This window comes from Emydura macquarii, unplaced genomic scaffold (assembly GCF_026122565.2).
Source record: "Emydura macquarii macquarii isolate MOO-44397 ecotype Brisbane River unplaced genomic scaffold, CSIRO-AGI_Emac_v2 contig_1253, whole genome shotgun sequence".
Taxonomy (NCBI): domain Eukaryota; kingdom Metazoa; phylum Chordata; order Testudines; family Chelidae; genus Emydura; species Emydura macquarii.
This window is the reverse complement of record NW_027131390.1, coordinates 76989641-77017392: the sequence shown is the minus strand read 5'-3', so window position 1 is coordinate 77017392 and position 27752 is coordinate 76989641. Positions and strand designations below refer to the sequence as shown.

The 27752-nt window shown below is 41.4% G+C and overlaps 1 protein-coding gene across 1 annotated transcript in view; it reads left to right on the top strand.

Annotated features, from left to right (window-relative positions):
* CERS6 (ceramide synthase 6) overlaps window positions 1-27752 on the top strand; it is a 206732-nt gene that overhangs the window by 98552 nt on the left and 80428 nt on the right. Inside the window, exon 4 of the mRNA XM_067549300.1 lies at window positions 8383-8440. Coding sequence (XP_067405401.1) covers window positions 8383-8440 — 58 coding nt within the window. The remainder of the gene's footprint in view (window positions 1-8382; window positions 8441-27752) is intronic.

The window sequence follows — 27752 nt, the reverse complement described above, 5'->3', positions numbered from 1 at the left end:
CAGCACATGATCCGGGTGTTCGTCTCCTTCATTTGATGGATCCAGCGAAGAGGGGCATGGTCCATGATTACCACGAATGGCCTGCCGAAGCACCTCCTTTTCAATGGTTGCATACTGCTGCTCCCAGGGGAATAGCTTACGACTGATATAGAGTGTGGGGTGTTCCTCCCCATTGATGTCTTGGGCAAGGACGGCCCCCAGTCCTATGGCCAAGGCATCGGACTGAACCAAGAAGGTGCGATTAAAATCGGGGCTGAAAAGGACAGGCTTGTGGCACAGCGCGTCCTTCAAGATGTTGAAGGCTCGGTCACATACCGGGGTCCACTAGATGTGAGACAGCTGGTCCTTCCAGAGCAGGTCTGTTAGTGGCAAGGTGAGGGTAGCATAGCTGGATACGAACTGCCGATAGTAACCGGTCAACCCCAGAAATTGCCTCACCTGTTTCTTGGTGGTAGGCAGGGGGTATTCCTGGAGCGCCTGCACCTTCCTGATCAAGTGGCGTAGGGTACCCCAACCCAGTGTGTATCCCAGGTATGTGGTCTCTTGCCACCCGATATGGCATTTTCGGGGGTTTGCGGTTAACCCGGCCTCCCACAGCGTCCTCAGGACAGTGGCCACCTCATTCAGGTGGTCCTCCCAGTGCTGGCTGTATACCACCATGTCATTGAGGTAGGCCGCGGCGTAGTGTACATGGGGTCCTAGGAGCCTGTCCATCAAGTGCTGGACAGTCGCGGGGGCCCTGTGGAGCCCGAAGGGCATCCTCACGAATTGGTACAACCCGCTTGGGGTCGCAAATGTGGTCTTTTCTCGGGACCGGGCATCCAGATACCCCTTGGTGAGGTCGAGTGTGGTGAGGTATTGGGCCTCCCCAAGTCGGTCGAGTAATTCATCGATCCATGGCATGAGGTAGGCGTTGAATTTCGAGATGGAATTGACTCACCGTGACCCATCTGGTTTTGGTACCAGCACGATGGGGCTACACCACCCCCTAGTCGAGGATTACCCCAAGCCTCAATATGGCCTGGACCATCTTCTCCACAGAGGCCTGTAGATGGCAGGGAGTGATCTAGCGCCGGTACGTACCACCTCTCCGGGGCATGTTTCGATGGTGTGGTAGACCTGGGTGGCCAGTGGGGGCAGAGCGACCCTTCCTCGGGCCCAGGCTCCGAGGAAGGCTGCAGCACCTTGCTACAATAATGAAATTAACACAAGTGTGTCAGTCATTTTCATGAGTGAGACCACTGTACTGTATGTGCAATAATTGCATTTTAAATGACCCTCTGGAAAACCGAGAATTATCACAGATTGCAGGCTTTGACTTTGATTATTATTATATTATTATACACTATGTAAGTGTTCATGGTACCTTATAAACCATAGAATAAAATGTGGTCCCTGCCCTGAAGAGTTTGCATTGTAACACAGAGAGATGAAATGTAAGTCTATCAGCAGGCTATTAGTGTTATAGCTCTGCGAGTGCCCAGGCTGCTTTATGACAGTTGGATACTGTCTCTGACCTGAGGAATTTGCTATTTAGGTTAAATAAGCCATGATATGAGATGATGTCAGGCAAAAAGAGTGATGGGAGGGAAGCATACACAAGGTTGTGTGTTTTCTTGTCTTCGTGTTGCATCATACTCTATCATTTTTCATCGTTATCCATTTGTTATGAAGCTGGTGGAGGACAGGAGTTGTTTTGAAAGAGTGAGAGTTGGAAGAAGTCAGTTATAAGGAGGAATTTGAAGGGAAAACAAGGTGGCCATTAGCAGACAGGAAACGGGAACCAGTTCTGAACTTTGGGAACGGCATGATCGTGTGTCAATCTGGGAGTGAGAGGAGTTGGAAGGGAATGAAGAGGAGAGAGAAAATTTGGAGGAGAAAGAGGAGAAATAGAGACTATGAGAGCACAAGTGTAAGGAGTGAGTATGTGTCAGTTAACTGGTGAATGAGTTATGATCCACAGGGGAGAGGAGTCTGTGACAGCCCCAGCTAAATATCCTTGGCTCTTTCACATAGCTGTGAAGATCTTTGGTTCACTCCCCAGTGTCAGCCAAGATGGCAGTCATCACATAAGTGGGGTCTCGTCCAGGATTCAAATAGCTGTGGGCCTCAAAAGCTGAGGATGAGCCTTCTTTGAGTAGAGAAAGTATGTAACCCACCAGTGAGTGTATGTTACAGGCCCCTCTCTATGCCCAATATGCAGAATATATGAGTTGTTACAGCCCCCAGCTATGTAGGCATGTGATGAAGAAGGTTACTGAGATTATGTGGGATGATATAGCTGAGGTTAGTCCTGCTTTGAGCAGGGGGTTGGACTAGATGACCTCCTGAGGTCCCTTCCAACTCTAATATTCTATGATTCTATGATTCTATGTAAAGGCTTCAAATGAGATGAGAAGTGTCTGATACTAAAGCAAGAGGATAAACTCTCAGTATATGGCTTGCATGGTAGCCAATAAAATAGGCTCATTTCACTTCTTATTCTGATGTAAATCGGGATTGATACTACCACGAAACTAGTGCCTGTGAAAGGAGAATTACAGTTGGTGGTGAAATCTGGCCCCCATCGAACTCACTGGGAGTTTTGCCATTGACTTCAACGGGGTCAGGATTTAACCCAATAGCTTCACACATGGCAAAGAGCAAACCAAATGATAGACAAAATGGTTTTTCAAAACAGGGTCACACTTTTATTTATAAATGGAAGTTTATATTGTTTATAAATGGTGAGATGTTATAAATATATTACAGCATGAGTATTATGCATTTTTGGATGGTAATAAGCACATCAATGTAGGGTTTTATAGATAGTTATAAGCAGCCTATAAATTAACTTGATGGACTCTAATAATCTGTAACAATTAGCCATTTATTAAAACACCTGATTATTTAACCCTTTACAAACTCTTTATAAATAGAATATTACTGTAAAGTATGACCAAAAAGGTCATAAAGAAAGAGCTTAAATATGGGGCTGCTTTTCTAACAGAACCAAGAAAACACATTTCTCTTGGTCACATGACTTTGAGTGGTTTTGATGCAGTCATTCAGTCTGCAGCCCATACAACACCTCTGTTTGCAGACCATAAAAAATGTAACTGAAAAGTGTCTTTGGCAGGCAAAATGTGTAATGAATTGCAAAGTTGAGCCAAATATTTGTTATGAACCAACCCTAATGAGGTAGCTCATTTATACAAAGAAGTCATTTCCGCCTTCAGACATATCTTTCTTGGAGAAACACTTTAGGTTCTCTTGTTCTGCTATTGGTTGGTAATTTAAGCCAGTGGTTCTCAACCAGAGGTACATGTACCTCTGGGGATACTCAGAGATCTTCCAGAGAGTACATCAACTCATCTAGAGTTGCCTAGTTTTACAACAGACTACATAAAAAGCACTAGTGAAGTCAGTACAAACTACAATTTCACACAGACAATGATTTGTTTATACTGCTCTACATACTATATACTGAAATGTAAGTACAATATTTATATTCAATTGATTTGTTTTTAAATTAGATGGTAAAAATGAGAAAGTAAGCAATTTTTCAGTAATGGTGTGCTATGCCGCTTTTATATTTTTATGTCTGATTTTGTAAGCAAGTAGTTTTTAAGTGAAGTGAAACTTGGGGGTACGCAAGACGAATCAGACTGCTGACAGGGGCACAATAGTCTGGAAATGTTGAGAGCCACTGATTTAATCTATAACACCAGTGGCAATCTTTCAGGAGTCCTATTCCCCTCAGCCTCCATCCACCCACATTCTACAGACCTTTAGGATGTTCCCAGAAACTGTTTAATCCATAGTGGATCTGGTGACAGTTTGCTGTTTGTATATTTCTTCAGGCTGTAACGGTTCATCAACCTCACTTTAAATGGCCTCAACTATAGATTTAATTGAATGGAGATTTTAGAGAACTCAGTACACATAAATCCATATTTAAGACACATCTGGTATTAATCATTGTATTTATTTAGATTTAATAAGACATATCAACTAAATACCAACTGATTGGTAAGGTCATTGATGTTTGCTGACTGTATAGACCATGTAGCAGTTAAACTTCACTGAATACTTCATGTTAACTGTCAGTCAATTGATTATTTAAGTAGTTAAACCAGTTACAGTATTTTTCTTCCAAACCTAAATGAATTCAGGTTATTAATATTGATATTATTAATGATATAGTTAATATGTGTCTATTCTCATAGTGGTCTCAGATGTTTTCCTGTTAATTGAAACAATAAACCAATGTAGGACTATACATACATTGTGTGGGAGAGCCCCCTGGGCCTTATGCAGGGGATCAGGACTTGATCCTTGGTGCTAAACCAGGCGAAATTTCCTTTGAAGCCATCAGGAAAATAAGCTGCCTGACATGAAGTAAGAGAAAATCTTTTGCAGTTGTTTTTCAGATGTTTGGAGAACAAGCTTAAGATGGCCTACTGCTAGAACGAACTGAATAACTTATTGCAAAAGTTGATTGATGCAGATTCTGCCATTCTTTGACACAATTTTACTTTATGACACTTGTCCAACACTATAGGTCATTGAATAACTCGTGAATAGATTTCCTCATGAATTCTGGTCCCTGGTTTTGCGCAATAAGACTATAGGTGAGATCCTTGCACCATTAAAGTCAATGGGAGTTTTGCTCTGTCTTTCATTAGACTTCAGGATGATTCAGCATTCTGTCTTCAAAATAATGGGCCTCATATGCAAAATGAGGTGTAAAAGTCAGTGTTTCTGGATTTGCACATCTCAGGGTAAAGCGTTTCTTTCTCTGCTGTGGCTGCTGTAGCAAAATACTACAGTCACAGGTTTCCTTGGCCTTCTGCAGGGCTAGCCAAAAGAAACCTCCTTGGAGAACTGTGTGGATGGTGAAGCCCGAGAGTTCAACCATTTAAAAATTCACCATGAACGTATGTCTGAAATCTATGAACTCCTCAGAGTGAGAGACTTTCTAAGGCTACATGAAGTAGTGTGTCCTTCATCCACAAGTTGCAAGTGACCAAAGCAATTTTATGTACGCTTCCTTGAGAAACATGCAACAACGATCATATTGGGAGGTTGTTAAAGCAGACAGCTATCATTGAAAGGTAGTTATTGTAACTTTGTAACTGCTCACATTTTGTCTGAGTGTGAGAGGAGGTTGGGCAGTAGAGGAAAGGAAGGGTCTCAGCAGTAATATTTTCCATGGAGTAAAACATATTATAGTTATAATTTAAAGTTATAGTTGTGAATTATTCTCATTGATTGTGCCAATGCAAAAAATCAATCAGTCTTGCAAACTCCACCCCATGAATTGTATAACTTCGCAGTTACAGGGTCAGTTTCACTGCCCCAGTACCTGGCTCATAAGGAAACTATTACATTTATCTCGCTATCCTGGCTATTTCCTGCCTGCGCATAACTAGAAGGAAGACTTTCCAGTATCAGAGGTGACATTCTTTATCTGAATAATAGGTTTTTGCAGCTGTTCCTGGGGAACCTTTTTGGGAGGGCCAATATTTCTGTATTACCAGTTATGCAATTTCGTCTCTGCAGCTCTGTATTTTATAGGTGAACAAGAGGCTGCTTCTGTTCAGCTAGACCAGTCACATTTTGAATCTCACTGGCATTTTTACACACACTTTCTGCCCAATTTGTCCTTCGTGATATTTTTGTAAATTAGATGTGACCTTTCCTTTTAGTTGCTTGTAAGGATCACTTCTGTACTGATGGCCTGACCTCTTAAACAAAGCAATGTGCCTTCCCTAGAATCTACTCCAAAAATGCACTAAAATGCTTCAGTGGCAATTAACAGTAACCAAACAATTTTACTGAGCAGACAGAAGGTAGTAAATAGTACATTTTACTAGAGATGTTTAGTGCTCCAGTATCAGTTAGTTCTTTCCTCCAGAACATGTTAGTATTGCTTGTTAATGAAGCTCAGGGACTTTTTAAATTAAATGTAAAGACAGGTTTATTTTTTTAAAACCTATTTAATATTAAGTTTGAAAGTGATATCTTATATCAAGGCCTAAACGTTCTATAATCTATTAATCATTTTAATTAAATAAAAAAAATAATACTAAGTGGTACATGTCAAGATTTAAAGAAAGTCAAATCACTGAACAGCTGGCTAAGCAACTGGACCCAGTTTATTGAAGTGCTAAACCAGCTTTTGACAAAAGTAGTCTTTTCTGCAGATATGGAGAGAATATTTTCTTCATTTACTTCAATTCAGTGGCTAGTTCATGCAAAGTTAAGAAACCAACTGGGAGTTAAGAGAGCAGGAAAGCTTGTTTTCCTTTTCTAAACTGTGAATAATAACTAGGTGTGAGAGGATGAGATCTACTAGTTCTAAACTCTTGAAAGATATGCTGACCAGAAACAATCAATTCAATTAGTTTTAAATTCAAATACATGTTTTGATAAACTTTTTGTTAAGCATTTTTTCCACTTACGTACCCAGCCCTATGAAGGTAGTATTATTTAATAAAAATAAATAAATTCTGTTTGTTGTATTTTTAACTGAATTTGAATTACCATCCAAATAGTATTTGACACGAAACACAAATAAAAATGTAATCATTTAGTAAATTCACTGTGAGCTAACGTAATAAAAAAATGTAAAAATTAAGAATCTGAATAAACATTACATAAGCTATATAACTGCTTAAGTAAACATGTGTAGATATATTTAGGGCCCTACCAAATTCACAGTCCATTCTAGTCAATTTCATGAACAAAGGATTTGAAAATTGGTCAATTTCACAGTGCTGTAATGTTGGGGACCCTGACAGACGTAAGCACCACTAACTGAAAAGCCACTGTTGTTTACCTCCCATGTGTGTAGCCACACCTGCCTCTCCAGGGAATCCAGCAATTTTCTCCAGCAATTATGTTGTGTTAGGCTTTGCCCAGATCTCCACCCACTTCCCAGTGACTTGTATTTTCTGAGCCAGGCGCTGGGTGGGTCTTGTGGGTCCCTACCCTGGGAGCCTGGTCAAGTCCAGTCTGGTTTTCTTCCTTCCTCAGTTGTCTCTGGCTGGATTGTATCTGTTTGGCTCTGTCCTCTGGTTGGGTCTGGCACCTACCTCCCAGGCAGATGGTGTCTAGTCCGGGCTGATTTACTGACTTCTTTGAGTAGGTCAGGCTCCCACTGGGACTTCAGTTGGGTTTTCTGTTGCATTTCAGGCTTCGTCTACACTACCAACTTATGTTGGTATAACTATGTCACTCAGGGAGGCGGAAAATACACGCCCCTCTGTGACACATTTATTCCAACCTAACCTCCAGCGTAAACACTATTATGTCAAAGGGAGAGCTTCTCCAGTTGACATAGCAGCTGCCTCTTGGGGACATGGAGTACCTGCGCCAATGGGAGAAGCTCTCCTATCAGCATAGGTGGCATCTTCACTAAGTGCTACAGTGGCCTACCTGCACTGGTGCAGCTCTGTAAGTGTAGACAAACCCTGAGCCCCATGCTCTAATCTGTGCTTTCCCTGCCTCTCTAAGGAGCCCCCGAGAGACAGACTTACAGTGTCAAGGGTATGAGGAAGGGGAAAAGTTAGGAACATTCTTTAATTAGGAGCTTCTAGATCATATAAGTCATAATAACAAAACCTTTGGAGAGCCAACCATATGTGGTCTTGCAGATATGTTTATCAGCTTTTTACCTGAGATCTCTGGGAAAGTCATTCCCCACCCCAGGAACTAGTAGTTAGAACCCACTATGGAGCTCCAGTCTCACTTGGATGATGATGCTTCCTTCAGCAGGACACATTTTTGTAATATAAAGAACCTCATGTTTTAGTTGCTAAAAACATAAGATACTCTCTTGTTAGTGCTGAGATATGAGGACAAGTAGCTTAAAAGCACTGTTGGGAGGTGTTATGTTTCACTTTCTTGCACTGCTCTGACAACAGGAAGGGTTTTATCCTGTGTACTAAGTTTAAAATACAAACAAAAGTTCTTTAAACATAAGGAAATCAGTCAAAATTTGATGCTTTAATTGTTGCTTTGTAGCCAAAAACCCAATCTTGTTATCCACATTCATGCAAAACTCCCTGCAGTTTGGGCCAAAGGAAGCAAATATGTCCTAAAGAACTCAATTGCATAAAAAGAAAGAATACTAATCTGGTAAACTCTTAGGCATTTGCTGCACTTTTAGCAAGTGCTTGACTCCCATTTATTTCAGCAAGAATGAAGCACGTCCTCAAGAACTTTTCTAAATCAAGGCCCTAGTGACTAGAAACCATCTTCTGAATGAAAAGTCTGCTAGAATTTATGTTGATTGGTCAATGTGCATTGAGCTTATGATACGATGGGAGATGAAATGTTGTGCTGCAAAATATGTAAACCTAATATCTTAGAGACAATCTATTTTACCTTTTGCAGGTGGAGATTTACATTTTACCTTTATATATTTACCTATGGAGTCCGGTTCCTGAAAAAGGTAGGAACTCCCATTATTGTATTGTGCTTTTATAACTGATTATAAATCTGTTTAAGGTTATATGTATGTACAATAGATAGCAATGGTTTAGAAAAAAATCAGTCACCACTGACAAAGATTTGCTTAACATTTGAATAACAAAATATGTTGCAACTGATACTTTGCGGAGAACTCTTCAGGCTACTACTTTTTAAACAAAAAAGAAAAATGCTTCGGAAAAACCATTTAAATGGCAAAACGGTTGGAGCCTACTTCCATCCTCCCTGGAACCCCCTTTCAGGTAGTTAAAGGCTGCTATCAAGTAGATGTATATTATAGATCTGCAAGGTTTTAATTACATGAGGAATTCTGGTGGCACTGTCAGCCATTGGAGAAGATACCGAGTGATTTGTCATTAGAACCCTAAGGTGGAATTTTGTTTTTATAGATGTCTTAAAATGGTGGATACCTTGGTTCTATTTAGAACCCTCTCTGTTTTACATTCGGTCTTCTAACTAGTTGATGTTACTATCAAGAGTAGTGGTAGAACTGTATAATAACACTTCAGTGGAAGTAGATCTTTTGATACTTTCTGCTTTAAATCCAAATCCAACTCAGTGCTCTTCCTGTTAGTGCAGATGTACGGTCTCTTCCAGAGTGTAAAATTTTATTTAATGAGAGTGAAGTATATAACTTATAACTCTAAGCAGCAAAACTCAAATTAAGTCAATGGAGTAATATCCAGTTATGCCGTAGAGCCTTGACTATGTAAAATGATGCTCTGTTGCCTACTGAATCTGCACTGTGATTGCAAGAGCAAAAGGGGCCATCCATATTCTACCCTTTCTCTGAACATGTAACTCCCACTGATGTCAACGGCATAGGAATTTCATTCATTCATTTTAATAGATTGTCTAAATGCATTGAACAAGTGCATTATGTGGTTGTAATTAGGCTTCAGAGATGATGATCTGTCATTTTGTGACATTTCATAGGAATAGGATAGCAGTTAAAGTGTAGTTCAGACTCCATGCTAATTAATTTTCTTCCCTCAAACAGCACCCAATTGTGATGGTGGTTTTTGTGATGTAGGTTCCTGCCCACTAGGAATTGGAATGAGCTCTCCAACCTGTGAAGAAGTAGAAAAATGTTCGGTCACTAGTAACTGTTCAGGATTTTAACAGGATTTTTCATATTAGATTTAAATTATCTGAGTTAAAAGAGAGAGAGGCCAGAACTGGAGCCTTTTATCCTTTTCTCACCCTATCTGACATCTGAATCTGAATCACCAAATTGCAAACTTGAAACTTGGTTTTGCAAAATAACTCAGGTTTTCCCATTATAAAAATGAGCTGAGAGTAAATCCTTTTATCTGAAATGCCTGAATTGTGGTGGTTCAGGTAAAATGAAACCTAGATTAAAACCACCCTTGTTTTGGTTTGAGAAAACCCAACCTTGTCCCCAGCACATCTCTGTGGGCCTATTGCTGTGCTCTGTTACACTGACATAAATCAGAAGTAAATACTTTGACTTCATCTGACTTTTTAGTTTGGCCCTATATATAAAGTAGTCTGGTGTTTTTAAGTATTTACTAAGAGAAACCTCAGTTTCTCAGTTATAATAACAAAATCTTTTCGTTTTCTCTCTGTTCCCATCTTCCGCCTTTTAATAATTTCTTTTCAGTAATGAAATAAAGTAAGAAAATGCCGTGTTGAGGATGAAAGGCAAAAGCATTTGCCAGTGTGCAGAACATAGTTGCTTACAGTATATATGTTTACTTTTAGTTGGTAACTGTTACAAAATAATTCCATAGTAAGGACAACTGTAGAAAATATTTTGTGACTGAATACTAGGGTTATATTCTTCCTTCTTGGGTAGTACCAGGGTAGAATTGTTAACAGCAGACTTCTCTTCCATCAAAGGAATCCAAATTCATCTTCTTCTTCTTAGATGATCCACATAGGGTTAATATTAGATCAGGGTTTAGAAGACCAAGGGCCAAATTAATCTCTGATATAATTCCTTTGACTTCTCTGCCAGATAAATGCATGGATAAATTTGGCTGCCCATCAGTTGATTGGCTGGGAGCGGCCCTGGTCTGAGATCAGGGCCAGCTGTGACTGTGGCCCCAGCTGCTTTCCACCTCTTCCTGCCCCCACTCCACCTCTTTCCCCCTCCTACCCCCACCGGCTTCGCCTCTTCCTCAAGGCCCCACCAGCATCCACCAGCGAAAGGAGGAGTCAGTGCCTGTGATTGGTACATATTTGCTGGTATTGCTGTGGTGTTTTTGATGTGCACATGCCGAGCCATGCTACTGCACATTAGGCAACATTTAATTCATGCACTAAGCAGCATGACTAATACTTACCGGTTAAACAATTAACCGTTTGATGTTTTACATCTCTAGTAAAAAGTCAGCTTGTTCCATTTACATTAGCTACCGATCGTTGACTTACAGAGCAAAACCCTAAGACTGATTACAATAAATCCTGCAGCTCCAATGACACTATTGGAATATTTTGTTCATCACTAATTGACATAGGGCCAAAATTCAGTCCTTACTTGAGCAAAATCCACACGCTTGATTAAGGGTGAATGGGCTGCTTCTCCCATTGAAGTTAATACTAAAACTTCCACTAACTTCAGTAGTGCAGAAGTAATCCTTGTGTGAAAATGGAGTAAGACTTCAGGATTTGGCTCACGGCATATAGCCTGGCCTTGGAATTATGCTGTATCTGTGTAATTCTGTAAAGTAGAAGATTTAAGAAGATGTGGAACTGAAGCTCTTTTTCCCAGATACTTGACATTCAATAACAACTGCATCCTTTTTCCTTTCCATCTGTGCCCATGAAAATTACAAAGTTGCAAAAGAGCATGGACAAGCTTCAATGAGAATATTTCGTTTGAAGCTCAGAAACCTGAAAGTGCACTTTGGAAATTTTATTGGAAAAGAACCAGAGTACCATTTTTTTTGGAAAAAGACCATTTTGGGGGCTGGTGGTCATTTGCTTTAAAAAATCTGATCACTGTTGATACTAGACACTTTGTGATCAGTGTGGATACCAGTGAGACACGGTTCGCCCTATTTGCAGATCAATAAGGTTTAATGTGCAATGTTTTCTATAAACATACTAGTTAAATACAAAGCCTAAAATTAACTACAATATATCATACTCACTAAGCCTAGAGAACTAAGCAGTCACTCAGAAGGCTCTATAAAGGAACGGCTTTCTTCAGGGGCCCCACCAGGGAGTCAGTGGCCTCTGGTCTGACCAGCAGCACCTCCCGCGGAGTCAGGTGTTGATGGAGCGGCCCCCTTTGTCTAAGTAGTGACTTACACAACCTTCACCTAATTATCTTTTTCTCATTATCATATATGCTAATTACCTACATTGGGTTTCCACCCTTTACTACATTCCATTCTCACCATGATAATTGGGGTCATCAAAACAATATCTGGTGATAGGAGGGGCGGAGTAAAAGTATGTCCCTTGACAATGAAACAGTGTACCCCCAGATGTTCAAGGATACCTTGTTCCCATCACCGTTATCTATGTGCAGCTGCAAGCATACAGTATCTGTATTTTGTCTTATGATGTGCCGTGGTGTGCAGAAACTCAGACATCTATAAGGTTAGAGTAGCCCTATTCATCTCTGCCAACTGGAAGATGTCATGCTACAGGGGTCAGAATAGCCAAGCAAGCAACTAAAGCTATGCTAAGTCTGTACGACAGTGGTCAAGCAACTCAAATTGTACTGAGCCTCCAACAGTCACCAAGTAAACTGGTGGGATGGACAAACCGGTCATGTTGAAAAATGCTAGAGGCAACTGGATTTTTGTTGTTGCATGTGGTTGAGGGATGCCTGTGGCACTTCTGTATCGGGTCTTCAGGAGCCATGCTGATCCAACAGAATTATTTGACTGAAGCTGTTGATCAGTCACAGGCTTTCACTGATGATGTAAATGCATTTGGAAACAATAAGGAAGCAATGATACAGTGTAAGGCCTGGTCTACATTTACCTGGCGATTTGGCGGCACTCAACGGGAGTTACGCAAGCTATGCAGAGCTACTGCTGTGCTTCCCTTCTGCGCGGAGTCTTCACTGCACTGCGCCGACCGGAATGCAGTTCCCATCGACACAGTGCAATACCACTTGAGGAAGTGGTTTTACTACATCGGCTTCCTGATCGATTGAGTGGCTCTACACTGACCACTCAATCGATCTAAAAAGATCGCCGCCGTCAGTATAGACATACCCTGAGTTTCACTTATGTCACATATGCTAATTTAAAGCTAGGCTGTGGAGTTCTTTCTTCCGCACCTCTCCCTGTGTGCGGTCTGCTAATGGCCAGACAGTATATGTCTTTAGGGTAGTCTCTACTTCCTGAGGCCCAGGGTGCCTTAAAGGAGTCAAGGCAATGCCCCCCTGTCCCGCCTCCCCACAACTTATGCACTGGTCAATGGAGCTGCCCAACTTCATTACCTGTGTCAACCCTAACAGTTCTCCAGCAGCTTTACCACAATGCCTCTTTCCCTGTCACAGTGGGTGTTCTGGTCACAATTTTGAACTTCACTTCTGAGGGATCACAGCTGCCAGAAGTGAATACCCTGATCTCGAATTTAAAATGGTGAAAAAGTCTGGAAAGGGAGATGTAAAGTTTGTGAAACAGACATCTATTGATTTTCATATTACTGAGCATTTGAACATTGAGTCTCATTTGAAATTAAAAGGAAGTCTAGCAAAGATAGCCCAGGCTTCAATGAAAGCCTGTTTGGGAAGAATGAGATAAAAGGAGGAAGAATCTGTGGATTTTCCACATGATCTGGTACTCATCTTATGGTTTCAGGTGATTCCAATGAATACTGTCTGTGGCATGAACTTTTTGTTAGCTCTGCTTCACAAGTATGCACAAGCAGCATGCACTTGTCCAGAATGTGGCTGGCTGGAAGAAAAATATCTGCCTGCCGTTTTTCGCTCACCAGCAAGCTGCAATTAAAGATCTTTTGAGTGGTGAGAAATTCTCTTTAGTAATTGATGGAAACCCCAGAGCTTGCTAGACAGCCAGCAATTAACATCCTCGCCATGTTCTATAGTGACAAAAATAAATCAATAAATGCTATTCTATTAAAATCCTCTGTTGTTCTTCAGTGCAATGCAGGGATCATTTTGATTTGGATTCAAGACATGTTGCAAGAGTACAGTCAAACGTAGGAAAACTGCATAGCAGTCAGTAGTGACTCCATGATGTACATGCAGCGCCTGGTAATGGACATGAAAGAAATGCATCCGCATCTACAGTACATTCCATGTGTTGCTCATCTTTTGCATTAAGTCATTGATCATGCAGTCAAAACCGATGAGTTCCACAACATCAACAGATTGGTGGTATGTTCTCCAGCAATGCGTAAGCATGCCAACAGGCAAAGTGAGCGTTTTTTAAAGTGTAGAAGAAGCAGTGTCACCCTATTGGGTTTTTTTTTGTGTTCCCTTGTCTTATACCATCACACTGGTTTTCCAGGCTCAAGGCAGAAAAATTCATTCATGTTCATAAGCCAGGGTGACAGACTTTCTCATTAAAGAAGAGGATGGAGCCTCATTAAAGAAAGAAATGAAACTATGCTGGATGGTCGAGGCTGATGGAAACCAGCAAGAATGTATTGTAAGTTATCTTTTCTTTATGTATTTTGAGGAAAAATACACAATGTTCATTTTCAAATGGAAAAATAATATACCCCTGATACATCACATTGATATGCTGCTTTACTGCAATTTACAAGTTGCTGCAGATGTAGATAATGCCTTAAAAGAAGTGGAACTCAAGTCAGCAGGCTCCAAACGGCAATTCCTTTAATCTGCAATGCATGATTTCACATCAGAATTTCAAAGCAAATTGAAGGCAACCATATCCTGCAATGTACTCTTCAAACGCTATATGGATCAGCATCTCTTTTTTGCCAACTGTAAAGTGTTTGATCCATTTTTCAAGGGTCAGATGTCACACTAGTTTAGCATATATAAAAATATGCTGCATATTTTCTCCTGCAAGGCAGAAGAGTTCAAGCATGATTTTGACTTGTGCATGTTGCGTGAAGTGCTCTATAATGACAGAATATAACAGCACTTGAATATTGGAGAAATGAAACCCAGTCAATGCCTGTCATGTTCACTGTGGCATGACATGCATTCCCATTGCCAGTAACTTCAGTGTCTGTGGAAAGATCATTCAGTCTGTTCAGAAAAGTTCAAGACAAACACTGCATGTGCCTCTCCACAAGACTAGTTTAGGCAGCTCAGTGTTTTATACTGCAATGATACAACCTCACATTTGGAGAACTTTTGAAATCTGGAATTGTCCACTGGCTCTAACAAATAATTACACATTCCAGCAACAAAAGGCCTGAAGAAAAGTTTTTTTAAACCTCCCAGATGTGGGAACTGAAAACTTTATGGACACAATCTTTAGGTTTCTTACAAATGGACCAGTGTATGAATAGAAAAAACACCTATGATGTGTTGATTTAAGGGTCTTTACTTTGTATATTTTGACATGTAATATTAATTTGCATTTTAACAGTTTATAAACTTTAACTTTTTTAATCTAAATGTCTACTGTCATTCAATAATTACTGGTTGACCCACCTGTCCCCCATAATTTCACACAACCGTGAACATAGAAATTGGTCATCTAAAAATGATTAAAAATAAACATTGATATTATTCAGCAAAATTAAATATCAGATTCTGCTAAGCCAATCTATACTCACACCCGGGGCACCCAGACTCCTGTGCAATAATGGCTCTCCCCCTCCTCCTTCCCAGCCTCTGCAAATGCTAGTCCATATTTGCCATGGCTTGAGCTGCAGCATGTCACTGTACTAAAGAACTCCAAAGATAAAGTTACAATTAACAGTTATTCCCATAAAGACCTTTAGTAAAAAATGCTAAGGGAGTTTTGAGACTTATCTTTGCCTTTTCATTGCAACTGTAAATCCAATGATGTATCTGTGACCCTAAGAGCATCCCTATGCCAGGGCTCACTGGTATCAGTAATGAGTTTCAGCTGGCCTGACCAATTCAGGGTACCTCAACTCACTATGGTTATAATCTGTGTCTAAAAGGTATCAGGTAAGATATCACTGGAAAACTAATAATTCACTGATCATTAATATTCTTCCTTGATATATGTGCCCAGTATGTATTAAGACCTATGGATATATGCTGGAATGATGACTAAAATGTGTTTAAGCCAGGCATGTCAGGGGGTGTTGGTAAACAGATCTGCTTTAGGCAAAGGAATGTGTATTTGCTTCCCTGACCAGCCTAGTCCTCAGTCAGAGACTGGTAGAAGAGACAGCATTGTGTCTGCTCCCCAATAGGAGAGAGGAACTTTATCTGGACTATAAAGTCAGGAGGGTCTGAACCTCAAATGATAATAATTGAATCAACTGATTGTAAGCAGCATTACTGTATTATAAAAATGTATTGAGTAAGGTCTTTTTTGAATGCTAATGACACACTGGTGATTAATATAATTGTGAAATGATGCAATGAAACTGGTCTCTCTGAGACAGGAGAAATGTGTCAGTTGTCTGTCTGTCTCCAAAGAAATTAAGCAAGGTGTGACCAAAAACAATAGAAGCCCCATTTACTTAGAAATCAGTGGGGGAATGGGAAAACCACAGGAAAGGAAAAATAGCATGAGATCATCCTGCCTCTTTAAACAAGATCATTGACCTTTGGAAGATATAAGAAAAGAGAGAAACCGTCTTTGGCATCCATTACTAGACATCACTAGGTGAGAAAGATGAGTCCTTCAACCCAGGAGGAGTTGAAGTCTCTGGGAACTGAATATAGGTGAGAAACCTTCTTAGATAAAGATCTTTTACCTAGGAAGACCAGGCAAGCCAGCATCTTATACTTCTGTGTAAGGTCTTGACTAGGGGAAAGTCAGCCATGGCTGGGAATAAGGAAGATTGGTGAGAGAAATCATCTTGAACAAAGCCTGTATCTTGCTAGATTGTTTTAGACTTTCAGGTGCATGTCTTCACTTTTATTTACTTGTAACCATTTCTACTTTTATTTCTTTTACTTGGCATCACTTAACCTGTGTCCTGTTGTTAATAATTATTTTTTTATTTTTACTATAAACTAAGTGCTTTGTTTGAAGGGAAGGGTGTTTTTATTCCAGTTAAGTTAATAATATGTAATGTGCTTAAGTCTCTTTAAAGGAGCAACAAACTTATTTCTCCGCATGGTCTAGGTGAGGGCTGGACATTTCAGGTCACACAGTTTCAGGGAAATTGGATGCTGGGTGTGTGTTGGGGTCACCTTGTTGGTTGTAACCAAGGCTGGTGGGAGCCAGAGTGGGGCTGTAGACAAACTTCTGGGGCCAGAGCTGCTGAACCAAGGGTGTCTAGCACACACAGAGACTCAGGGTCTGAGGGACATGCTGGTAGGCTGGCTGTGAGCATTCCAGGCTAGGAGCTGCAGCAGCAGGACATTTCAGGCACCCGAGGTTACAGGGTCTGACACATCTTGTCACTGGTCTGGATTGCACCTCACAAGGTGACAGTGTTTCTCTGTTTTTATCAGCCGTGGTGGTCTTGAGAGGTGCCCCCTCCATGTCTGCTAAACACATAAGCCAGATCAAGCAAAGAAAGAAGTGGACCAGGGAGGATATGTTCTCCGAGATCCTCCAATCTTCTGCAGCTGCTGACTGTGAACTTGGGAATTGGTGAAGGACTAGAAATGGAGAGAGCAATTGCTGGAGGGAGAGGCAAAGGGACAGAGAGGTTCATTGGGAAGTGCAGCAGGCACTGTAGCTTTGCTTATGCAACAAATGCATGTTATAGAAAATTGTTGAGCTAAATGCCCAAAGACCTTTCACAAGAGAACTTTCCAATTCATGGGAAAATTCCATGATCCCTGCTCCCTATACCCCTAGCATAACTGGTAGCAGCATGGCATGAATGCTTACTACTACCTTTCTGTTCCAGGAGAAAACAAGGAGAACACCTACACTGACCTGTGATAACCACAGCAAACACAGTGCGCTATTTATTTTTAACAGGAAAGAAACATTGCAATATGTTTTTTAATATGTATTTATTGTTTTCCCTGGTTTTTATAAGTATGGGTCACTCTTTTACAGTGTTTCTAAAATGATTTTAACTTGTTTATTTGCACTTTAACTTTGTTTCCTCTTTATTTGCACCCAGTGTTTTATTTTTTGAAACTCTAAGAGTATATTTATTAGTTTGCCCTAAGCAGACATGCCGCATTACCAAGTTCATAACAGGAGTCAATAACCTCACCCATATTTAAGGTCTGTATACATGAAGGCACATGAGTTGTCAAAAGCATCCTGTGACTGTATTATGGCTGTCAGTTCGAAAGATCTTGTAAGGCCTCCCTCAACTCTATAGCTCCCTGGTTTGCTTTTTTAATATCCATTGTCTCTGGCTTTTCAAATTGAGCAGATGGCTGATCCACCTCCATCCTGCTGGTAGCCTTTCACCCTTCGCTTCACAAGTATTATGTAATATATAACATGCAACAATAATCATAGGAATGTTTGCCTGGCTGAGATCTAGTCTTGTCACTAACGTCACCAGCGAGCTTTGAGTCTACCAAGCACACATTCAGTAGTCATCCTGCACCTGCTCAGTTGGTAGTTGAATCTTTCCTTAGTTCTGTCAAGGTGCCTCATGTATGGTTTCATGAGCAAGGGGTAGGCTGGGTCCCCAAGGTCACTACTGACATTTCAACATCACCAGTGTGAGTGCGCCGTTTGGGGAAGAATGTCCCTCCTTGCAGCTTTTAGAAAAGTCCTTTATTGTTAAAGATGTAAGCCTCATGCACCTGGCCTGACCAGCCTACATTGATGTCAGTGAAGTATTTCTGGTCATCCACTAGTGCTTGCATAACAATGGAAAAGTATCCCTTTCTGATGATGTACAAGGTAAGGCAAGGTACGGTAGTGCCACTCTAGGGATATGCATCCACTCTATCGCCTCACCACAGTCTGGGAACCCCATTGCTTCAAATCTATCAATCTACTATTTCTTGCACATTGCTGAGATTCACAGTCCTGTGCAGTAGGAGATGCTTAACGGCCTTGCACATATGGATGACAACAGCCCCCTCTGACTGATAGCACTCGGGCACTGTAAGCTTCTACAATGCGATTGCCACTCGTTTTTGCTGCTCTCATGCAGTCGGTGCTGCTCTCATGCTAGTGTCCCTGCCCTGGCGGACTGGGGTGGCATTTCATATCTGAAAGTTCTGCAACCACTGCTCATCATCCCTACTCTGCATTCTGATGAGATCCCACCAATCTGTGCTTACTTCTCAGTCCCAGAAGCCCCTATCCACCGCGTGGAGTTGCTCCATGAATGCTAGCAACAACCTGACGCTTTTATTTGCTGTGTTCATCATGCATTCAGCATACTCAAGTGTCTCCTCTTCATCACCACACCACCAGCGGTAGCAGCAGTTGTTGAAGTTATGCAGATACAGGAGAATTGTGTGTCCTGTATTAGCAATGGTAATGAGGATTGTGCTGAGCTGTGCAGGCTGCAGGATGGAAAACGTGGGCTTGTGGGAACTTTACTCTTAATTCTCAGAAGTCCATGGGCAAATTGCTGTTATCCCCAAAAAGTAGTGTGAAAATGGCCCAAAAGTCATTGCATCAGACAGCAGTGCAGGGCACCCTTGCATACCTGTTTAAGGTGCACCACATTTTCTATCGATATAACCAGTCATAGTGAGGACATGCAGCTACTCACAATCTAGTCTAAGCTGTATGTAGATATTGGTCCCTGCTAGTCTGCAGACTTTCATTCTGTTGTATGCCGCTATCTCCTATTCACCCTGCTATGCAGAATCTCTTCCTGCAGTGGACTGCAGTCATTGAGATGTTAGGCTGTGTAACAGCTTTTTCTAGTATGCTATGTTCTTCATATATCAGAAAGAATTGCTAGTGCTTCAAATCGTGATCTATGTATCATCAGACACCATAAAACACATCTGACCATTTTATTAAAAAAAATAAAACAAACCATATAACATAAATATCCCCCTAAAAGAAATGCACCAAGCAAAGCTGAGAGTTGGTGATAGCTCATCAATTTAATCAACTGCAAGGCCCAATAAAACACAACCACAGAATGTTGTTTTATTGAATCTAATTACACCAATAAGATGCTCTGAAAGACCTCAGAAAAGCAATGTGATCAGCAACCGTGCAAACCGAAGGTTTCTCTTTAAGGGCTCACAGATGGTTGACTGCAATTGTTGCACCAAATCCAGGGAAAATTGATCTGTTCTTTAAGTGGTGGAGTTACAGCCTCCATTTCACATTACAGTAAAAATCTTAGGTATTATTAGGAATATTAATAATAAAAATACTGAACACACTGGAGAATGTAAAAAAAACTTCATGAATTTGAATGAAATAGTTTGTTGTTTTCCTGCTCTCTACATTTCACAGCTGTTCTGCTTATAAAAAATGGTCATTCATCTTCAACTAAAGGCCTGAAATACTTCAGTCTGTTCAATAGAACTGCATTGACAGTGTGCATTTATATACAGGAAATACAGTGGTTTGATTAAAAAAAGTTCCTGAGGACAGCCTGAGGTTAGGCTGTTAGAAGTGATCTTTGTTAACCAGACTTGGGGGCAGGGAGTATGTCCCTATATCTCTATCATATATGAAAATGCAGCACCAAGATAGAAACGTATTTTGTACAAAAAGGAGAAATTGTGTCTTGGAAACAGCATTTTCTTGTTGAGAAAGAGTTCATTCCATTCCACATCCAAATTAAAGATCTGATGATTGTATTTGAATTACAAGCAGCATTTTCTTTTAACTTTGGACTGTTAAAAATGGAAGACAGTGGTCTGCAAGAGCAGAGTTCATTGCAGGATTGAGAACTAAGCACGGTTTGCATGTTTGAAGAAGTTTTCAGTGAGTGGTGTGCTAGATGCATGTACAAATGTTTGAAGAAGTTTGCAGCATGTAGAGGTGACGAGCTTCAGATGTATGTATAGATAGCTTGGAAAGTGTCACATCGAAACAGAGCTGGTCAGAAACATTTTGAGGAAACTTTTTAATTTTTTGGGGTCAGAATTTGGTGATTCATTGAAATCTAAATATTCCATGAGATAATGTCAGCTTTGATGGCCTGGTTTCCTGCCAGCTCACCCACCCTGGCAGGATGGTGGGGAGCCCAGGCTTCCAGGTTCTTAGCTCCTTGGCAGCACACTTGCTGGGCTGACCCAGAGACTGGAAGCCTTGGAAGTCTCAGCTCCCATGCTCCTAGATTTGCAGCTCCTCAGAAGCTTCAGCTCCCAGGGTCCCTGGCTCAAGGAAGCTCTCCAGGTGGACTGTCCCAGAGCTGGGGCTCCCAGCTCCAGGACAGCCCTCTAACTATGCTGCCTCACACCTGGAGCCACCACGGTCCCCAGCTCTGGCCCAGCCTGCTGCGTGGATTGTCCTGGAGTCTGGGCTCACAGGGCTTCCAGGTTCCCCAAGCTGCCCGGCTTCCCATGTGGTGGGCTGCTAGGGGTCCAGGCAGCTTTTTCATGGAGAACTTTGAAAAGTTTAGTTTTCATTCCGATTTGGAATGAAACTACATTCTGAAATCTCAAAATCCTCTGCGGAACGGAACTGACCATTCTCCACCCAGCTCTAGAAACAAATGAAGCTGTATTTACTTCAGTGACACTTAGGCCACAATCAGTATGGCTGTATCTCGTAAATATTTCTTTCTGCCTACATACAATCTAAATTTTGGCAACAAATTAAAATATTCATGTCCAATTTGGGCAGCATGATGCGGTTCTTTAAAGTTGGGTGCCTAAACAAGTTGCAAATGACACCCTAAAAATGCTCACAAGTCACCTCCTACGGCACATCCCTAGCCCTGGTAGATCTTTCTGAGGTGCTGATGGAATAGAGATGGGAACTATTGCCAGGAACTAATGATACATCTGAACATCCTGACATCCTAATATACCATCCAAGGTATATAAAAGTCAACAGCTTTTATTCATGCAGGCCTTCAAGTGTCCATGTCTTAACCATAGATATTTCCCAACAGCAGTGACATTTGTGAAGGGTCTGAAGTGGCATATATGGATCCCTATAACTATATCTCAATGTCTGCTCACGTTTAATATAGAAAATATTGTAAATCTGGAACAAATTAGGTAAGGATGGCCTGATTTGCCAGGGTGCTGAGTGTCTGCAGACTCTCTGCCCATTGGTGCTCAGCACCTCTGCAAATTAAGCTATTAATTTCTGCTGTCAATTAATTTTTGTTGTATTTTCAGATTTGAAATATTAGCAAAAAATTATTTATACTGGTAATTTTCTTACATCAGGCAAGCAACATTTTTTTACCTGCAGAGGCTGGCTGGGAGTGTGAAAATAATATAATTCAAATATGAGAGTAGCCCCTCTTGTACTAAAATAAACAGTTCTACTGTATGTGCGTGTGTGCATGCGTGCATTCATAGAGATATAGTGGATAATAAATTAGGAGCGTATTATGCCTGAGTGTAAAGCTGTATTCTTGTTGCTGGTCTACAATCTATGATGCGTAGGATGAGTGATTTATAAACCACTCAAAGCCTAAAAATAGAAATGCAGCTGTGTAATTATACATGCCTGCATTATTTAGTACAAGATATGGGAAAGAAAGTTTTTAATGTAAATTAATTAATATGGATAATTTAAATGGTTAGATTCACAGTGGAGGCCATTGTTAATTCTTTCTTTTATTCTTATATAATTTGTATAATAAAATTCAAATGACTGCTATAAATTTTAATGTTGATAATAAGGATGGGATACAACTGAAACATACTGATGAGCTAAGCACTGCCTGATTATTAGCAACGAAACAAACCACAAGCTTGATTATTTTCTCCCCCTTTAAATGGGCTGAGTGAAGAACGTTAATTAATTTTGAACATATGGGGCTGTTCTATTATGGCCTAACTAGTTAGTGCTGCAGTCTGTGGATAGAGGGGAACTGCAGGAGTGGTAATGGCTAGAGGTGTTCTGCCAGTGCAGGGAGTGGTAACTGTAACAATCTTTTACAAGAGGGCACTAGGTGCTCTTTCAGTCAGTGTGTAAGTGGGGCAGGGCTTGGTGTAAGCGTGCTCTGGTTGAAGTGGTAGTGCTGCCCCTGGTGCTCTCACATGCCCATGTGCTCATGAGGAAAAATTTCTGTCTAGCATGGATGAGGAAGAAGAATCCTCCTGGCCAGGCCATGAAGTGGCTACCGAGGTACCACACCCCAATGGCTGTCGCTCCGGCAAACACTGAGCATCCCTTTGTCCTTTGGAAGTGTCCCTGCTGCACAGCCATGCCATGTGGGGTGCTCTGTGCTTCCAAGATGTTGCAGACACACTGGGTCCAGTCTCCTCCTTGCACAGGGGAACCACACTCCCAGCGGGACCTCCGCACCTGTAGACGTGGGCACTTGATTTGCCCCACAGAACTCAAGATATGGCAGGTCCTGCACAAACACGGGGATGGTTCCCTGTGCCCTCATTCTCCATGCCCCTGCTTCTGTACCCCCGCAGGAGTGCACACCAGGAACAGGCCCCAACTACTAAATTTAGCTAATGTGTAAAAGCATATAAGGGCCAGACAACAGTAATGTGTGCCATGCAGACACTAAGAAGGAATGCAGGGGGTAGGAGGGCTTTTGAGGTGTGTTAAGCATTTTGTAAGGCGGATGGGGGAAAAAAGTAAAATGTAGGTTGAAAATGAGCATCGTAGTTTACAAGAAAAAAAGAGTTGGTTGGCTGATGGTACCGGAGGAAAGTACAGCACCATTTTCTTTCCTGCCCTTAACCTGCCTCCTTTGCTGATAATCTCCTTCTTTGTGGGACTCTTCTAGAAGAATATTTCAGCCATCTGCCACTGCGGTAAAGAATCTTTTAGTGCTGTTTGGATTTGCTTTTGCAAAAGAGTTAAGTCTCCAAACCCCCCCCCCCCCCCCCCCAAGTATTAAGTAATACTCCCTGGCAATTTGTTCATATTCCTTTAAGAACATTTCTCCTGTCACATTATTTCCTGGCAGCATCTTCTCATTCTCACTGGTACATTCATCTCTGTATCAGAGGCATTTGCTTATACTTTCAAGACTCTTGGCTGAGTGTCATTATAATTCAAACACTGCCTGTAAAATAGGAGTTGGTGATGATGTGAAATCACTGTAGTCCTGCTATGTCCAAAATTTGTACTGTATTTTAATCTTCTTTCTTCTTAATCTTCTTTCCTTTCAACTTAACTCTTTTGATCTATCTCGTCTTGTGGGAATGACAGTGGTATTGAGACTTTGTTCTGATTTAGAAGAGCAGAGCCTAGGTAATCTTCTCTATTGAAGCAGACATGCTCTACACTGCTCACTTGTTCTCCCTCCCACCCACAGCCCTAGCAGGCTTGTGGGCTGGTGAGTATCCACTACAACCACTTCCGCAATCCTGACTCACTCAGGAAGCACATGCCCTCTCGCAGATCACTTCCGTAGCTGAATAAGACCCTGATTTCCTGGGAACACATGAGGCTTTTCTGCTTTCACTGTACTGCGAGGATTTTTTTTTCCTGGTGCAATGAGGGCTAAATTGTATCTCTGTGGGATAATACAGAGTACACTATAGACACTCTTAATAGGTTTGCTTTGTTTTTTTGTTCTGCTGTGTTCTGCCTTGTGGAGAGTAAATGACCTTGGAAAATACAACATGAATAGGAAACATTACTGCACACACAGATGGGAGATATAAGCACCCATTGTCAATGGGCCGGTACAAAAAATGGGATCAATGTATTCAGTCAAAGACTGGCTGCAGAAATTACTTGGAATCTTTCAGATCACTGTTGGAAAGTGAATAGTTAGAAGTTTCCTTTTCCTGTAGTAATCATGGCGTGGTTGGCTGGGCCTTTTTGTCTCCTTCCTTATGTCCAGTTCTTCTGATATTCTGTCCTGTACAGCACTGAGAATGTCAGCACTCCATAAATATTAATAATGATGATGGTTCCACAGCATAGTTTAAGGAAAGGAGAGAATTCTGTGAAGAAACTCAACTCCTTTTTTCTCCTTGTGGCACAATCTGTTGCTTCTTATGACCGTAGGGTGACCAGATGTCCCGATTTTATAAGGACAGTCTTGATATTCAGGGCTTTTTTTTAAAGAGGCACCTACTACCCTCCACCCCCATCCCGATTTTTCCCACTTGCTATCTGGTCACCCTATATGACCACTTCCATGATCCACTGCCATGTGTGTCTAGAAAATTCAAACTTCTGTAAGAGTGGGAGCCAGTAGAACACTCCCTAGGGTAAAAATGCTTTGACTATGAGATCACCTTGCCTGGATTTGGTGGTGTAGGTGATTTTTCTCTTTCTTTGGCATGTTAGATGAAGACTCAAGGCTAAACAGATGGTAGTGACAAGGGCCTAGTGCCCTGATATTCCTGAAAGCCAACAAAGAGCAAGGGGGAATGTATGCTTATTTGGACCTCTGGATTTGTAGTTATTTATTTTTCATTATTGTGATGCCAGTTCAGGAGAACAAGAATCTTCCCGTGCTCCTAGCAGAAGGGCAATACTGCACATTAAATGGGTCTTTCCTCGACTATTAGTGATGGAGAGAGTAACTGAACAAACAAAGCTTAGAAGCAAAGTTCAGTGATTACTAGACTGTGAGCACCTCAGGCAGGTACTGTGCCTGCACACATATTTTGTATAGTCCACAGTGGAGTCCCGATCCTGACTGGGCATTCTGGGTGCTACTTTCATATAAGTATTAAATAACAATGTGTCCCCGCCTCTGTATTGAGAGCTGGGGAAATCACAAGGGAAACTTGACAATAGTTAAAAAGATCCCAGCAGTCAGTGTCCTCGAAGAGCTATTCAACATCAGAACCTCCCGAAGACAATCATGGTAGCGAAGCTCCCCAAACCAACAGTGGGTAGATCAAACTTTTGTAACCTTAATACAGCTATTAGCAATAAAGCTCCCTGGCAAGTTTCCAGTCCATTTTGGCAGACGCAGAGGCAGTAGAATGAGCCCTCTGTAAAATGCCAATGGTTGCCAAGCTGAGAAAGCAAGTTTACATTAGTGTTGAACAACAATAATTTTTTCTGCTTCCTCTGCAGAAAATATGCTAAAAGACAAGTATCAAGAGCTACTGTAACACTAATTTAAAAAAAAAAAAAAAAAAAAAAGAAAGAAGAAGAAGTTGCAGCCCAAACAGTATTCCTCTCTGAGATCCCCTTTTTGGAAAATAGGAGACAGTTTGATAGTGACTAATAGTTGAAGGGGTGGGCAAAGATGATAGTGGACTCAATTCAGCTCTGATGCAACTTTATTATCTTCAGTGGAGTTTATACCAAGGTTGGCCCAGTACCTCTGGTTCAAACACTGATCCTCTTGAGAGAGAGGATTTTTACTGGAAATATCTAAACCTCTCTGAATAGCTGTTGATCTTTCTAAGTATTACTGGCTAGGGAATAGACTCAAACACTTCACTATCACAGTTGCACAACTATCTGAGCTGCTCCTGACTCATGCATAGAATACATCACATATTTTATGCATAGGCGTGCGCAGCACATTTCATTAGGGTGTGCGCCCAGGGATTAGGGTGTGCGCCCAGGGAATTTTCATATTTTCAGAGGTGTCAATTTCAGCCACCCCCGCAAAATCTGCCAGCTCCTTCAATTGCTACTGCAGCTTATCAATTTCACATTCCAGTTTCCCATCCCATCTTTCTCTCTGCCGAAAAATCAGCCCTGATCCTTCAATTTCGGCGGCAGCTTGTCAATTTCACTTCACTATTCCTTGCTGCCTCTTGTCTGCCGTCGAAAAAATGCGCTGATCCACGCATTTCGGTAGCACCTCCTTGTGTCTTCCTATTTTACACTCCTGCATTAGGGTGTATCTTTGACACCCCTGCATTAGGGTGTGCCTGGGCACATCTCGTGCGCACGCCTATGATTGTATGCATTATTTGTTTTGAAGAAAAGCATTATCCAGAAAGTTGCATCAGTAAGGGACAGCACTTCTTTTACTGCCTTTATTTTCATACCTAACAACCCACTCTTTATGCCTCAAGCTTTTCCTATGACTAAGGCTATGTCTGCGCTACCAGGGAAGGATGTGATTCCCCCCTACTTGTATACACGTGTTCGTGGTAACTTGATGAGAGCTAGTGAGAATATAAATAGCAGCGTAACCATGGTATCACAGGCAGTGGTAGTGGAGGGACCCTTGAGTCATGCCGAGTACAAATCCACCTGAAAACAGTAGGTACATACTGGGCATAGCTCAGCTGTGCCTCCGCTGCTGCTGTCCATGCTACCATAGCTATGCTACTACTCGTGATAGCTGTCATCAAACTACCATGAGTCCCTGCACACAGGCAAGGCAATCACACTACTAGGTCTTGTAGTATAGACATAGCCTAAATTAATTACTTAAAATTCATCATGACTTTCTTCTCCAATGACTTTTTAATTGAGGTCATTTTGGATATAGTGGGGAACCAAACAAGAGGCACAAGCTTGCTCTTAAGAAATATTCACATCTCTAGCTTTAAGTGGAGATGGACTGCGCAGTTGACATTCAGACTCTTTGGGTAGGTCAATACTGCAGTAAAAGATCTACAGCATGGCACAGGTGGCCTGGGTCAGCTGACTTGGGCTCGCAGGGCTATAAAATAACAATAGAGATGTTTGGGCTTGGGATTGAACCTGGGCTCGAAGACCCTCGCAAGCCTGAACGTCTACACTGCAATTTCATAGGCCCACAGCCCAAACCATGTGAGCCCATCAGCTGACCCAGGCTCTGAGACTTGGTGGCACAGATTTTTAATTGCAATGTAGACAGACCTTAAGATAAGTAGCCAAAGTAGGTGGGCCAAAGTAGGTGTTCGTTTTTGCTTTAGATTTGACAGTGCTGAAATGTGATTTCATTAAACTTTCATCACCTTGGGGTACATCTGAACTAGATCTAAAAATCTGTATCTGACCCAGACACAGAACTGGAAGAGAGAGTTCAGATTCAAAACAAGTCTCTTTGCACACACTCTTCTCCCCTCCCTTCCCTATCCTCCCACACATAGCTTAAATTTGAAGCAAGGAGTTGGATTTAAGGTTCTGGTTCATCCCTAGATTTAACTAGTGCTTTAGGAGGTTACTATATGAGGTTTTTTCCCATTTTTATTGTTTTTTTTGTAAGTCATCTGCATAATATTGCCTTGGAGAGAACATTATCATCCAAATGAATAACTTCAGAGATCACCCTGGAGC